Source organism: Schistocerca americana, chromosome 4, assembly GCF_021461395.2.
Source record: "Schistocerca americana isolate TAMUIC-IGC-003095 chromosome 4, iqSchAmer2.1, whole genome shotgun sequence".
NCBI lineage: Eukaryota > Metazoa > Arthropoda > Insecta > Orthoptera > Acrididae > Schistocerca > Schistocerca americana.
In genome coordinates, this window is record NC_060122.1 from 245,036,234 (window position 1) to 245,053,144 (window position 16,911).

The 16,911-nt window shown below is 43.7% G+C and overlaps 1 protein-coding gene across 1 annotated transcript in view; it reads right to left on the minus strand.

Moving 5' to 3' along the window:
• LOC124612974 (acidic amino acid decarboxylase GADL1) overlaps nt 1-15,607 on the minus strand; it is a 149,937-nt gene extending 134,330 nt beyond the window's left edge. Inside the window, exon 1 of the mRNA XM_047141503.1 lies at nt 15,438-15,607. Within this exon, the coding sequence (XP_046997459.1) occupies nt 15,438-15,581 (144 nt within the window). The 5' untranslated portion in view covers nt 15,582-15,607. The remainder of the gene's footprint in view (nt 1-15,437) is intronic.
• Nucleotides 15,608-16,911: the final 1,304 nt, after the last annotated feature.

Genomic DNA, 16,911 nt, shown 5'->3' on the forward strand with positions numbered 1-16,911 from the left:
CTGCTATAGCATTTGTATGACAGCTCATCTTCCACTGCTGTCTCGGTGTCGTCCTAGAGAGGGATTCGTCAGCGTACTAATGGCTGAAGTCGTCTCACAGCCCTCTCTGCTCTACCATTCTTGATCGTCGCGACGGCTTGTCGTTAGCCGGAACAGTAGCAAAGAGGTAATAAATTAAAATGTCATACATGATCCGACAGTTTTCGCGCATCTCAGTATTTATGACATATCTATTGAACTATGTGTCGTACAGCAATATGTTTTTCTAGGTACATTCAGTGGCAGATGCAGATACTGTCTGCGCAAAGCGTTGCGAGTAGAGTTAGTAGCAACGAAGTAACATATTTATTATATCTTGCCTGATTCGCCAATTTTTGGCCCATCTCAGCGTGTATGACTTCATATCTCTTGACCCAAGTGTCGCTCAATGATATATTTTTGCTGATACATGGTATGTGAATACCATATGAAAAAAGTGTCGCAAATAAGGTTAGTAGTACGTGAGACTCAAAACAAACAGGACTGTCGGAGGGGACGTTGAACGTATTCAAATAAGGGCAGTGCAAATGGGCACAGCTTGGTTTGACTCATGAGACAGAGTTACGGGAGGAGCTGAACTGGAAGACGCTAACTGTCCCGCAGAAGCCTACTAACAAAATTTCAACAACCAGTATTAAGTGAGGAATCTAGGAATAAGCCACAATCCCCTAAACACCGCTTCCGCAGGGACCGCAAAGATAAGACTGCGTACTTACAAAGTTCACAGAGTCAGTTAAATGTTCAGTCTTCCCGCAACCCGTACGCGAATGGAACGAGAAGAAACCCGTGACAAAATGGGAAGCACCCTCTGCCACGCACTTCACAGTGGTTTGAGAAGTACAGTTGTGGTAGAACATGTTGCGTGTATAACGAACGCTTAATTCCATGATTCATTCTTGTCTTTCCTCTGGTACTTCCTGGTGATTCAATTCTGGAATCCGAATGTCAACGGGCGATTGAAAGCTGTTTGCTTAGAACCTCTTCGTAATTTCAGCCACTTGAAGATGCTGCTTGGAAAGCGTGCCTCGTAAAAGTTTCTGAAGAAGTGCATGCAGAAACACGAGCTAGCTTCATGTCGACTAGATAGTGTCTGTCATGCACTAGCCTCGTTGCTCTTATCAAACGTGCGTCGAGGATACTGGGATTAACGTACGGTACGAAGTCTCATCTCATCGTTGGCGTGTACAGCATAGCGCACTGTTATCTATCTAGAGAAGTTTATTATCATGTTTTTTTTTTTTCTTCGACAGATAGGTTGTTAGAGGCTAACTCTAGATCAGTTGAAGAAGGAATGGAAAAGGTAAGAACTGGTATCTCCTCGAGGGAAGAATCCTATTAGTCACTTAAAATGATTTAGGGAGCCGGCCGGGGTGGCCGAGCGGTTCTAGGCGCTTCAGTCTGGAACCGCGCGACCGCTACGGTCGCAGGTTCGAATCCTGCCTCGGGCATGGATGTGTGTGATGTCCTTAGGTTAGTTAGGTTTAAGTAGTTCTACTTTCTAGAGTACTGATGACCTCAGAAGTTAAGTCCCACAGTGCTCAGAGCCATTTGAACCATTTGATTTAGGGAAACTACGTAACAGACACATCAGGAAGGCAGCATATAATTTGGCCCCAACTCCTTTCGAATACGAGCCACGCTTTCTAAGGACCATGTCACCTCGCTTGATCTTGGTGCCATAGAGCGTACATGTCAGTACACAGAATATTTTCTGCCGAAAAGTAAGCGATTACGCCGTGTACGGCTTGCTCAGTACGTAGATTAGAGAATGTGTAAAAGAAGATAATCGAGTTCTGTTTGTCTAGCTTTGTATAGCAGAAGAGAGAGAATGAAATTTAGCATTTTTTTCTCTGATACTTTCTGTATTCCTTCTGTTTAGTTTTGAGGCAGCATCTGCTGTTTCTGCCTACTTAACTCATGAGATTTTTAATTTGATAATTTGATTAACCACACATTAAATGAGCTATCGACCTTTCAGCCGCGCTCACGAAGGCAGTACCTACTGGTGGTTGATATACTGTGTGGAGCGCGCAGAAGTCCAGCCGTGAACGTAGGTGACACTTTAAGTCATATGTCCTTCATCGTTATGACAGTATGATTCTCTTCTGGTGGTTTCTATCCGCGCTACAGCTCAGAGTTGTAAAAATGCCAAGCACATTCTAAAACGGTACCTAAGTACTGGGTGGTCATAATTAAAGTGAAGCTATTCACAGAGGTCCCATGTGGGCAATAATTATGGTACGGCAGCGAAACTTGGTAGTATGGTAATGTGTTAATGCGGGATTGCTTTACGGTGAAAAAAAATTCGTTGCAACTTTGGCCACCAGATGCGAATTTGGTACAGCATTTCGTCGACGTCTCCGGTGCTCGTATTGTACAAATTGTGCAAGTACTGGTTAATGATAAAATCGACATTATGCCTTTCTCACGGGTTGGTCTTCTCTAATCACGTCCCATTCGTAATCCATTACATGTGGAAACATTTCTGTACGTATATAGGATGGGGGTCACTGGTGTTAGCTGCAGCGGAACTTAAAGCGGAATCAGCGGCGGGGAGCGTAAATTTGTACCGGACCGGGATTCGAACCAGGGATGTCCTGCTTACTAGGTAGGCGCGGTAACCACTGTGCAACCGGGACACAGCGTTATCGCAACTGCTTGGACCATCTCGGCAACCTTCACGGCCGATCCACATTCCCACCGAGAGCCACCTATCCGCATTCCCTGTCCATTGTACTCCCGTTCGCTACTCAGAGATTCCCACAGGAGGTCGGACGTACTCGCGCATCCACACTGAAGAAGGAGGATCCATTGCCCAGCCAGGCTTATCAGTTATATGAATGCGTGGTGTTTGTTCTTTCGGATATGTCCGAAAGAACGGACACCACGCATTCATATAATTTCTATATGTCTTTCTTGCATTCAGAGCGCCAGATTCGCATTTGGTGTCCAAAACTGAAACTAATTACTTTACAGCGTAAACCGGTTCCGTGTTAAGGTATTTACCATGTTTCTTTGCCATATGATAGTTACAGCCCACACTGGACATTCTGTGAGTTATTTGCAGTTTAATTATAACCACTCGATACTTCGCAAAATATCACACGTTTCAATTTTTTTAAAAAACCTGAAACTGCTGCAAGAAACGTGACAGCTATCGAAGGCCAGGCAACACAGGTAAGTCGTCATCAACAGATTATGCGCTGGTGCCAAGGGACCACAAAGTACGATTCTCCGACACCAAAGTTTCGTCCTAGTCTAGTCACTACACCTCTTAGAACATACAGCGTTTATAAAAATTAAAACAGCAATTTCAACGGGAAAGAAAGAGGACTCAATGCAGACAACTTGCTGGCCTCAGTGCTAACTTAGCGGCCGAAAAAGAACTGCATCCACTACTGCTCCACTTTGGCAGTATTCAACGTCTGGGTAACACCACGCTGGGATAGCCGTTGCACGAATAGTTACGTTCTTCGCGCTATTCCTACAAAAATAGTGTACGAACTATACTTGTTATGCTACAGGAAATTTCTAAGACTTAAATCATCTGTATGTACGGCCTCTGATGATGTCACACACAACAGAAATAAAGGCAGATTCAGGTTTAACGTGCCGTCTATGACGGTGTCATATTAGACACGGAGCAGATGCACAGACCTGGGGAAGGATGAGAAAAGAAATTGATCGTGACCTTTAGAAAGGAGCCATCTGAGCATTTGGATTGAGTGATTTAGGGGAGAACACGGAAAACGTTCTCCTTCCGAATGTGAGTGCTTTGTCTCTCACTGCACTCTCTCAATCGGTCACACAATAGGAAACCGATAAGCAGAGCTCCGAATGTGAGTGCTTTGTCTCTCACTGCACTCTCTCAATCGGTCACACAATAGGAAACCGATAAGCAGAGCATTATGCCTACGGCGCAGCCCGGTTACCAAAGTCGAGAGATAACGAAGGAAACACATACTTGACATACAGATCATAATCATTAATTACTGACATTGGCCTTCTTATGCCCAACATCTTTTCGTGTTTCATTGTGTCAAATTGGGTTTTTTGGGATTGAAAACGGGTTCATCCTGTTGATTACCTTTATAACGGAAAAAATAATAAATGCCAAACAATGCGTAAGTTTTCTGGACCAATGGGGAAAAAAGTATGTGGGAACAAGACTGGGTTGGCAAAGACGCACACACCGATTTTCTACATCTCCTTTCTTATGCCCAACATTCTTCCGGCTCCATCCACTTACGTAGAGTACAGATATTTCCTAAGTGTCACAATTAACTAGATGACTCAGCAGTTAATACCCTAAACTCATGCTTGGATGAAGCACGCTTTAAATGGACCATCAGTCCATATCTGATTTTTCTGTGTTTTTAAATTTTTCTCAGGACCCATAAAAAAAGCTGAGGATATTTCTTCCTTGACCCTGTCTCAACGGCATTAGAGGTCCGCTTTTAACGATATCGCTACCAACATAAGGTTACGTCCCAAAGAAAACAAGAAGCCATATATTGCCTTCTGTGCGTCCTGTTGCAGTAGTATCCAGTACTTTTCCATTCGAAGTTCAATGCCAGTCCCTGAGAAGCTGTTCCAGAGTAAGGAGATAAGAAAGAAAAACCTGTTGATACCGCTCAAGGAGAGATCACACATGAATGTGCGCTGGACGGCTTAAGGCATACCCCAGCCTGTTCTATCTGAACCGTTACTATATTTGTTGCAACGGCTCCTTCCGTATCGACTCCTCCGGCCAAACAAGGTCTCTCCTCCCATTACATAGCCATTCACAGGGTCAGAATACCCCCGACCCTTGCCCAAGAAAGATAAAATTAGAATCCTAATGACCAATTATTAACTATGGAACATTTTTACAACTGACGGCGGTGACCGTGAATGATCAAATTACATTCTTATTAAAACATCATTATCAAGGTGGTCAGAATTAAACGCGTGAGCTACTTGTACTTGATCCGACAACATAAAAATATGTAACCAGTATTTTGCTATTATCGTTATCGGCAAAACACAGATAAAAACAATTGAAAGGAGTGACACACCTGGCAAGCGCTAGCAGCGTGAGCTTGTCTTTGTGTGCTTCTGTCTTCAACGGCGCCTAAGACTACTCTTCAACAGCAGCGGAACATTTCCTCAAGTGGATGCTCATGTGTATATAGTGCACCGTCCACAAATATCGTTGTCTTGTGCCGTTCCATTGCTGTTTTACAACTGCGTACTCGTACATATTCACTCATTATTGCTTCAGCTAACAGAGTGCTAAGCTGTGCTACCATACATCCAAGTGAGCAACAGTAATATGCAATAAAAGAAGAGCTAAATGAGGAAAACTTTAGCATCGTTATAAGAAAATGACCCAGATTCAGAGCTAGCGGCTGAATCCTACAATGAGCCAGTTGTCTACAAGATAATTAGAAATCGAATAAGCGGTCGGCTGGGATCTGATACAATTGCGATATTTAATGCGTCGCGTGGGTCATTACTGTGAAGTAACACTTGTACACGGCGACATAGTCATATAACGGAAGTTTATTTTATTATTGTTCAATGAAACAGCGGATTAGATCGCATAACGGAAGTTTATTTTATCGTTGATTAATTAAACTAAAACTAAATTGTGATTTTACTCGTACATGTTAATCCAGATAACAGAAAGGCAGCTATTCTTTACACGTGTACAAAGTATGTCACGCGTCCGCTCAAGTGTTGCGTTGCTAGCCACAGTGCTGTAGCGGATTTCAAGTGCACAGTTAAGGAGAAAAAGAATACAATTTTTCTGTCGTTCTGATGTTTCTACTGGCTTTGATTACTAGAGATGAAGGAATGGAGCGTTAAGGGTTGGGAAAGGAATCGTTGCGTGTGCTTTCCGAAGGAAGCACCGCTTTGCCTAAACTGATCTAGGCAAACCACGGTAATCCTATGTGCGTATGGGCAGGTGGGTACTCGAACCGTCGTCCTCCCGAGTGCGAGTCCAATATTTTAGCACTGCGCCACCCCACTCAGTTTTATTGGTATCCTGTGCGGCTAGACAATTCACACTCCTTCACGATATTTCTACTCCATCAGGTAGCGCGGGCGACGATCCTACGCACCCCATACGCACGATACTGAAGATGGAGCTTGGCTGTGTTACTGTCCACGTAGTCTTTGCAGATAACTTCAGCCCTACATCACAGACGTCAGTCAGACGTAGAAATACGGAAGTTGATTTACTCGTGTGCTCTTATTACGTTTTTGGAGAACGAAAATCTCACCTGTAAAAATCAATTTCCGCAAACAGGGATCTTGCGAAACTGAACTCCCTGTGTTTGTCAGTGGGATATAGCGCGTTGTGGACTACGGCGCCCAGGTTGTTGCCGTGTACCTCGACTCTAAGTCGTTCGGTACCGTTCCGCACTGCCATTTAGTGCAAAAAAATGTGGGTTTGCCAAGGATTGGTGCATATTTGTGATTCGATTCAGAGCTTACTTGCAGACAGAATTGAAGGCGTGGCCCTTAATGGAAAACGCTGACAATTTGAAAGGTAATTTATCGAATATGACAAGGAATTTGATAGAGCCGTTACTGTTTACAATATACGGGGTGAGGCAGCTAAAACACGCCACCACTAATATATCCAGAATGAATAAATACACCGAGGTGCGGTTTTCGACAAGTTACAGCGGACAATATGGTGAACTTCCTAACATTCGCAGTAACTTTTATCGTTTATAGTTACCGAAATGCGACAACGGGTTTGTTTTTTTTTCTGCTAGAACTATATACTTTTTTCTGTGGCATTGAAAGAAGCTTCTAAGAAAATTTCACCGAATTAATTTGTGTGGGACTTGATCGAATAGTATCAAGATAACAGCGTCGCAGACCACTGTCCCACAGTCAGAAGAAGTGATTCCACAAACGTATGCTCCATTATAGTGAATGTAAACAAACACGTAATTCTAGCATGATTCTTGTGTTTGTCTGTGCGTTTGAAGCCCATCAGTGTATACTTATCAGCCAGAACATTATGACCACCGACCTACCATCGATATGAACCCGCCCAGGCGATAGCAGCGTCACCTGGCGAGGAATCACTGCTAGCCAGACACGAGCATTTGGATGTATTATCAGTGCGTGTGCTGTCCGTGAGTAGAGTGGGGAAGGCGCGCGAGCTATCTGACTGAGCGCAGATTGCGATGGTCCGAAGCCTCGGCACGAACATTTCGGAAACTGCAAGACTTGTTGGATGTTCGAGGAGTGCTGTGGTGAGTGTCTTCAGCATGTGGTGAAACCAAGGTGAAACCACGTCCAGACGTTGTGAGGTTGGGCGGGCGCCCATCATACACATATCGGACGTCGTAGTCTCTGTCAGACTGGTAAAACAGGACAGGCGGTAAACTGCAGCGAAACTTTAATGCTAGGCAGAGTACAAGTATGTCTGAACACACAGTGGACCTAACGCTCCTAACGATGGACCGCCGCAGCTGATGCTTTCTCGGGTCACTAGACAACATTCAAACAAATCGTATTGGTTCAAATGGCTCTAAGCGCTATAGGACTTAACATCTGAGGTCATCAATCCCCTAGACTTAGAACCACTTAAACCTAACTAACCTAAGGGCATCACACACATCCATGTCCGACACCAGCAACTACGATTGAAATGAGCTCATGACCGTCGGTACTGGACGTTGGTGCGGTGGCAGAGCGTTGCACGGTCTGATGACTCCCGACACCTTCTTCACCACACCGATGGGAGGTCGCGATCCCGTCGTCTTCCAGGGGAACAGCTCCTTGATACCTGTACTGCGGGAAGGAGATAAGCTGGTGGCAGCTCTATTACGCTCTGGGGAATATTCACCAGGGCTTCGATGGGTCAAGTGGAGTTCGTGCAAGGTACCTTGACGTTCAAGGAGTATCGTACACTGGTTGCACAACACGTACACGCCTTCATGACGATCATGTTTCCTCACGGCAGTGACGTTTTTCAACAAGATAACGCGCCCTGTCTCAAGGCCAGGAGTGTGATGGATGCTTCGAAGAACATAGTGGCGGGTTCCACTTGATGTGCTGCCACCCCAACTCACCGATCGTCTGGGATGTGATTGAACCTGGCGTCAGAGCTGATCGCCTCCCTCACCGAAATTTATGGGAATTGTGTGGCTTGTGCGTGCAGATATGATGCCAACTCCCTCCAGCGACCTACCAAGGTCTCCCTACCTCCATCCCATGACGCATCGCTGCTGTTACCTGTGCCAAAGGTGGACATACCGGTTATTAAGTAGGTGATCGTAATGCTCTGGATGATCGGTGTATTTTCAGCTGCTGTAGCAATCAGATAGCTTACTCGCAATGCTATTGAGAGGCTCACAATGTATACAATACTGTGAATATCGTTTATAACGCATGTCGCCAAACTATTAGTGTAGCTGTACGATTATATGCCGAAAAGTATCTGTGCCAAGCACTCGTAATCTGTCTTTAGAAAAATTACAAAAAAATGTTCTAGAAACTGCAACTAGAGAGAATAAAATACGTCAAGGGAAAAGAAGAGCAACTTATGAAAGAAAAGAAACTAATATTTTAGTAACAGTAGCACACAGTGCAAATGTCACTAAGAGGCATCACGCAAGTACAGGAAGGATCACCCAAGAAAGCGTTCTGCAAACACTAGATTGCATCACATTTCACGCTCTTCATAGTTCACTGCATCTACAGCTTCACGGCAACACTTCCAAAATTGGTAACAGTTCACCGAATGTTATCTACGAAAAGTGCAAACTGATGTGGTATATCTATGCAAAATTTTGTTTAACGAAGAAGCACCGTTAACAAACCATGGGCAAGTCAAGCTTCGCACCAATCGTCAGCTAAAAATCCACTCTGACTCATAGAAGGGAATAAAAACAGCGCTGTTGGTCTTAAATGTTAAATCCTACCTAGTCGTCATAAATGGGGAGTCTAGGAAATTTGCTTTCTCATGTCACTAGACAACATTCTAACAAATCGTATTGGTTCAAATGGCTCTAAGCGCTATAGGACTTAACATCTGAGGTCATCAATCCCCTAGACTTAGAACTACTTAAACTTAACTAACCTAAGGGCATCACACACATCCATGTCCGAGGCAGGATCCGAACCTGAGACCGTAGCAGCAGCGCGGTTCTGGACTGAACAGCACAGAACCGATCGTCCACAGCAGCCGGCCAAATCGTATTAAAGAGTTTTATTACGAAAAGTAAATGACAATATATAACTTTTAGAATTACACAGATATATCGCAAGCAAAGGGCGACATCCGAAACAAACAAGCCTATTCAGAATAACACTTCTGATACAAGTGAAGTAATACAGTTGACGCTTCTATTCACGGCGCTAATCTTGAAGCTTCTGTAGAACTGCGCCGTTACCAGTCGGGCGCGGCGCTTATGTCCTCTTCGCATATGGGCCGATGCTGTCGCGTTGTCTTCCTGGAGAGGGGTCGGTCAGCGTGCGATTGGCTGACGTCTTCTCACAGCCATCTCCGCGCTATCGTTCCCGACTGGCGGGTCTGCGCTTCACTTTACGCCGTAGCATTAACGTTTGGTGCGTGTTTTTCAAGACCTGCATCACTGGTCCTTCTTTTATTGATGGGAATGTAAATGCACTAAATTATCTTGAGTTCCTAAGATATGCTGCTGCCGAGTTATTGAAGACATCCCACTGGACGTAAGGCAATCGGTGTGGTACCAACATGATAGATATCCGCCCCAAACCGCGAATCTAGGTGACAGATCCCCTTAAGAAACGCGAAGTGGTCTGCACACTCACCAGACTAAACGCATCTAGCACCTCGATATATTTATTCGCTCTGGATATTCATGGTGAGTTAAAAAAAGACTTTACAACTTTGGAATGATACAGAAATTTATTGATATAACTTACAAAATCGGTCGATGTGTCAATTTTTAAGCAAACAACCTCAGCTTTCGGATAAAAGTGCCAAGTGTCATTTTGGTTTGATGTGAGATGTGACTACCGTGTGTGGTGCGTCAAACATCCCACCGGTAATCAGTTTCTTCCCACACTCGTTCAGCAAACCAGGCATAACTTGTGCAACGGCAGCGTAGATTCGATTTTTCAGGTCGGTTAAATTGTTTGGTAGAGGAGCAACATGCACATGGTTCAAATGGCTCTGAGCACTATGGGACTCAACTTCTGAGGTCATTAGTCCCCTGGAACTTAGAACTACTTAAACCTAACTAAGCAAAGGACATCACACACATCCATGCCCGAGGCAGGATTCGAACCTGCGACCGCACGGCCACTTCGGCCGGCTCATACACTTGGTCTTTAACGAAATCCCAGAGAAAGAAATCCCGTAGTATGAAGTCTGGGGAGCGAGGTGCCCATGCGGCTGGCTCTTCACAGCCAAGAGCGGTTTCCGTGAATGACACATATACGAGTTGCTTTTAAAGAATCTACTCCATCGAATTTCTCAGATTCACATTCTGAAAAATCTAGTTAAAATCTTTTAACTTAAATCTATACTCTGAGAATTTGTATTATCACTTGATGAAAATTATATATATATCACCTTAGTCAAATTATGATGGACTCTCAGTGGTTCAGCTACATTCAGTTTTTCGTTCCCAGAATCTACTGTTGGAACTATCCAAGGCGAAGCAGTAACTAAATGCTGTATGCGCAGCTGAGGCCGTTTTGAGCCTCATAATGTTATTGCGAGTGTACAGTCAATGACCACATCAGAAAGGACTTCAACTGTTACATCAGGCAATATAAGGAATAAGCTTCGCTTCACCTAGCAAAACTATTCCCGTGTACGACTGGCATACACCTTATTGACAACTACCGATGATTAAATCACTCTAAGGCAATCTTGGCAGCATTCAAAGGCAGGTTTTGTGATAGAATCTGTAGACGATTCCAATGCTGAAGACGAAGAGAACAAAGATTAGAAACCGAGGCACGTCGCGCCGACGTGTGCTGGCATGGCACATGGAAAAATTCTCTGAATTCCCTTATAGAGCACATTCGTCAGTTCTGTTGACGAAAATGGTTAACATACTTTCTTTTGTCTCACACAAGGAAGACGTGACGTATCAAATGCAACTTTTCGTTTGTTTACAACAGCAGCGTTATTAAACTTCCTAGTACTACGATAGTACACCATTACTTTCATTTTTGATAATGCAGCACAGAGATTAAATCAAAAGGACTGTCGAAAACTCGTTAAAATTTTAATTTAAGTTTTCCAATTGCTTTAATAACGTGTTCTTATCGAGGACACAGAAACGCCGGCCGTTGTGGCCGAGCGGTTTTAGGCGCTTCAGTCCCGAACCGCGCGACTGCTAGGGTCGCATTTCGAATCCTGCCTCGGGCATGGATGTGTGTGATGTCCTTAGGTTAGTTAGTTTTAAGTAGTTCTAAGTCCTAGAGGACTGATGACCTCAGATGTTAAGTCCCATAGTGCTCAGAGCCAGTTGAACCATTTGAACAGAGAAACGATACGTGAGGCAACGTTGTTGAAGCATAAAAAAGTTGCTACACGTGATACAAAGATGCGTCGACGAACAAGATACCAAACAAAGATCCTAGACGACATGTCCGTTCACCGTGAGGGAAGTTCGGACTATACTGCAAGGCCTTAAAAATATTTTAAAAAAGTAACATTAAATTTTAATCTGCAGGTCAACAATTTCTCAGAGATGTGAGAAGGAAGTAGGAAGTGTCCTTTTCAAAGAAACCGTTCTAGTATTTGCTTTAAGCGATTTGGATGGCAGGCCGTCTTTCTCCTGAATGCGAGTCCAGCCTGCTAATCACTGTGCAATCTTACCTGGTAATAATAATAATGAGTTTATCGCTCTGAGCATCTGTGCGCAATTATACCTACCTGGAGTGTCCCTGGACAACCTGGCCAAGATGATCTGCCATGGAACCTCCAGTATGGGACTTCAGAAGCCGTAACTGTGTTATCAAATTGAAGGAAAATAGTATGAGAAAATGTAAAGATAAAGTTTTCAGAAATGCAGGGATGAGTGTTGTCTGGTCATGGCTTTCAGTGTCCATCCTGATGTCTACCGGCTGTGACAGATTTATCCCAAAACGGGACATGGAAGAGCGGTGAAAACGCCTTGTCACTGGTAAAAGCACACGCAGTATCCATAAGCGAAACGTAGGACAGGCTTACGTAAATGCAGCTACGCGTAGGTAAAGAAGACCGTAGATCTTTGTGTCAAATGTCACGTATCACAATTAACAACCAAATAACAATATTGTTCGTTGTAATTACGAGAGACACCAGGACGCAGAGAGTACAAAATTCACTTTTATAGCCACTAAGCTATCACTATAACGTCTCATAATGGCTCTTAGTAGTGTTAGCTTCATCACAACTTTCGTTCAGAAAATCAGAATGCATACTAATCACATTTTTCTTACAATAATTGTATTATCCACATAATATCTTAATAATGATTGTTGACTTTGCAGATGTACGTCTATGGCAATTAATCCAGATATCTGCAATATTAGATGCACGCTGGAGTTGTCAAACACTTCTCTGTAACCGCCCACAGCAGTGGCGAAGTACAAGACAATACAGCAGGAGGGACCCTTCAAACCAGATCAACACCTATGGGGACACTGGGAGTATATCTTCCAACAGATTTTTATTACTTCCTTGACTTATGATTCAGGATGCCGGCATATCAGAATCCTAGTTTCCGGTAGTAATAGAAATTTCGTATCTTTTCTACGGAGCGTTTATTCACTAGAAGATATAGAGCTCTCTGCGGGCTCTCCAGAACTGAGTGAATGTGACAGATACATAACAAAGTGTACCTTTCGTTTCAGCTGCCGATACTTGTTAATTTATAACAACATAAACTACACTGCAACGCTCATCTGGGTCATCAAAAAGTTACAGTTACACATCTGTCTCATTATCTAAGAGTCGGTAGAGGGCAACAGCTTCTTCACCAGAATTCCACCAACAGAACAATGAAAATTGTTCTAAATCGCATCACATTCAGTAAGGGTTACAGCTGCTCAGTCAAATGGCTCTGAGCACTATGGGACTTAACTTCTGAGGTCATCAGTCCCCTAGAACTTAGAACTACTTAAACCTAACTAACCAAAAGGCATCACACACATCCATGCCCGAGGCAGGATTCGAACCTGCGACCGTAGCTGTCGCGCGGCTCCAGACTGTAGCGCCTAGAACCGGTCGGCCACTGCGGCCGGCTGCTCAGTCAAGACATTAATCTTAAACAGGGTGCATAGTGTAGAAACACACAAAGAAATGGGTGTAATAGTGTTCTTCAATCACACATTGGGCAGTTCACAGTCAACCTACAGGAAATGAAGTGCTGTATCTCCCGCTAGCAATCACTGAACATGTAAGCGCGAAAATCACACGGTGGATCACGCCTTGCAGACTTATTGCTGCGACTGATTTTAATGCTTACAATTTCTTTAGTTGTTATATCGCTGAGTAAGAGAATGACATTGCCATAAATGAGAATGAATTTTAAAAATATGCTTAACCCTTTATGCTTCTCTGTATTTCGCGAAATTAGCACATAACGGGAGGAGTCACAGTAGAGTCTCTAGGTTGATGTGAAGAACATTTGACTCCTCTCCGTAATAAGTGCGAAAGAACAGATACGTGCGAAAAGAGACACGTCAGCTTGCTATAAGGTAGCGGCTCCATCAATCAATAGCCCAGCGCTATGCTGACCTGGTTGTCGGAACAAAAATAGTCACACTAGAATTCCAAAAATCAGCTCGAAACTCTTGGTACTGAATACATTGCAGATTATCAAGATCGATTTTTCTTCTACAATAACTAGTAGATTTTGGGTGTTATTCGTAGATATACACGCAGTTTATTACTAACTGTGAACACGAGTCTACGCCCAGGAATTATCATCCGCGTTAGGAGAAAGACACTAAGTTCACATCCGCTATGATTCCCATTCATTCAGTGATGTCATATGACATCCAATGCTTTAAGTCTAACAATGATTGCGCGTAAAACTGTTTCCGTTGTTGAGTACAGGGTTTATTACAGCAAACGATAACTAAGTGCTTAAACTTATCGTAAATCTGCAAGTCACTGATACGAAACGCACTGCTCTCATCGGGAGTCTTTTTTTCAGACGATATACTTTGAAATATAAACGCTCGACCAAAGTTCACCATCCATCCCCTAATTCCAAAAACACAACAAAATGTTTCGATTGTAGGACTGGAAGAATAATTCTGCGATGCAAATGACTTGTCAGACTTTTAGAACTGCGAACTACAATCGTCTTTCAGAACTAGGAAATTCATCTGAAAGTCAGAACACTCTAAACAAAAGCTCTAGATACGGCATATAGCATCCGGATGCTTCTCTTCTAAACCCGCGCATACTGGTAGCGTAAGTGTACAAAAAAATCAACGCGAAATGAAATTCTTTGTCGTGAAAACGAGAAGAGCGTTTGGCATTAGGTCCTGGGTCATAATCGAGCGGTTGAAAATGGAGGTTGCAGCTATTCATGTTTAGGTAAGTACGTTAAAGAAAATAATACATTCTCGTGACGTATACCCACCGCAGTAGTCGTATTTATTTCTGATACTCTGTACTAACGCCGAGTTGAGCTTTTCGTTTGAGACAGCCCGCCGAACTTGAACGAAATACAACTGTTGAAACTACCTATTGTCGGCTTTCCAGTAGGTGGCAGCAGCAATCGGCGCTAAATTTCATTAGAGCAGCATCAAAATAAATGTAGAGGATGAGTTTTTCGATAGTCTAAATGGACAGCAAAACATACGGAAAAAACAAAATCTGGACATTGAAGTTGATGTATCTAGTCCGAAGAAGATCTACTGTTCTCAGTCGAAAACGACGAGAAAATTGCAAGAAATAAAAGTCGCTACTTACGTACTAGTTTTTTTATACAATGGCTCTTAACAACGTTGGTCGTGGAAGATAATATACTTACCACTGCGACAGCTACATTTTTTTCCGCTTAAAGTTGATTATTGTCTAATACACTCTGCCTTTTTGTATTTGGTAGATCTTGAAACACATCAATAGTTTGGTAGGATGGTAAATGTTTCCGTGCCTTTGATCTGAAGCATAGCGGTATTATGGATGGTGCAAGGAAGGTGAAGGCAAAACAAGAAAAATTCTAAATATATATCTTGAAGTATCGACTCCTGGAGAAGTAGAAGCCATAATTAGCATATTGGAAACATCAGTTTTAAAAGCAGACTTGACAGGCGGTAGGGCAAGTCTATTTTACATGCAGTTGCCTTTAATGTCTGAGGCTGTGGCTTTTTTTTGTTAATAGTGCAAGGCGTCGTTTAGCGTGCGGTGTTAATCCCCGGTGACGGTTAGAGAAGCCAGTGTGCACCTGGAGCTCGGCGGGGTGTCTGAAGCGCACGACGGGCTGGTCGGTTCCGGGATTGAGCGCGCCCTCTTCTCGCAGCAGCTGCAGAACCCGCGCCAGGAACGCGTCAGCGTCTTCGCTCTCATCCCACCTCCTTCCGTTCTCCATGCCTGCCGCTACACGACTGTCAGGCCAATGGCCTTGGCGGGCCCATCGCGTGCTGCCTGCTCCCTACTCGCCTCCCTGGTAACAAATGAGCCACGCGGCTGCGCGATAGCAGCGGCACGTATTGGAGAGGAGAGGCGGTTATTCGAAAGCCAATACGGTTACTGGGAACTTCCAAAGAAAAGAAGGAGCTAAAACATAACTGCAAAATGCTAAAATCGACCTCGAAGGAATTAATTTTGTCGGCTTTAGACATCTGTCCGCAAACCGGGGCCCGCGAGCCACATGAGTGAAGCTCTTCCAGAAAATATAAGGGCGGACACTCAGCGAACAGCGCAGAAACTTTGTGGTCCGTAAACAGAAGTCAGTTTTCGCTTGCACGTGCTTCACTATTGTTAAAGTAAGCTCGAAATTGAGGGGAGGGAGGGGGCAGATAGTACTTCGAAGTAAGGTGCGTGAGATAATTTTTAACGTGCTTAAGGGGAGGTTTCTATCTTTGGCCCGAAAAAAACATGTCCTTTGAGAATTTTTTTCTCGGGATGTGTTATAGATATCAATGTCAAATTTTGTCAAAATGTTTATTGATATTTCCTCTACAAACTGGAATTTTTTCGATCGGAAATGTAGAAGAGCAAAGCCAGAAGTGCCGTCGGAACGAAACAAAATTTCGATGTAGACCACCACGCGCGGTATGTCACAGGTCAGCCGGCTCGTCCGAAACCAGAATTGAGTTGACGTTAACGAAGTGTATAAGATTCTTTAGGAGTTGTAGCTCGCTGAAGTTATTTGGACCACAGGAAACAAAATGGCGGCCATTTGAAAAAAAAGATAGTTTTTTTCCTCGATTTTTCGACTTCATCGGACAAGTAAAAATATTTATAGCTGATGGATCGGAATAAAAGTGGCACAGCTGCAGGACAATTTAGTTAGCTTCGTCGGAAACAAAGAATCATGCCAATCGGTTCAGTAGTTTGATGTTACTATACCGCGCGATAAAAAAAAGTCATTTCGAGAAACGAGAGTTTGAAACTTTTACTACATATAAATGCAATATTATGCAACGTACGCTCAATCTGCTATTCCGGGTCCATAAACTAGTCCTTCCTCTTCCTCATAGAGGGCGTTCTGTTCGATCTGGGCCATCTTGCGCTGCTCCAGAGCCACTCGTACGGACCGTGACAAGCGGTTTTCGGCCCCTTGAATCTGGTGGTCGTCCGAATGCTTGCCGAACTGCGTCGAATAGAGTCCCAGGGTGACGTCCATCGTTGTCATGGTCTTCAGAATTGCTGAATACCCTTCGTTGAAGCTGCTCACTGCCAGGAATGTCGCAATC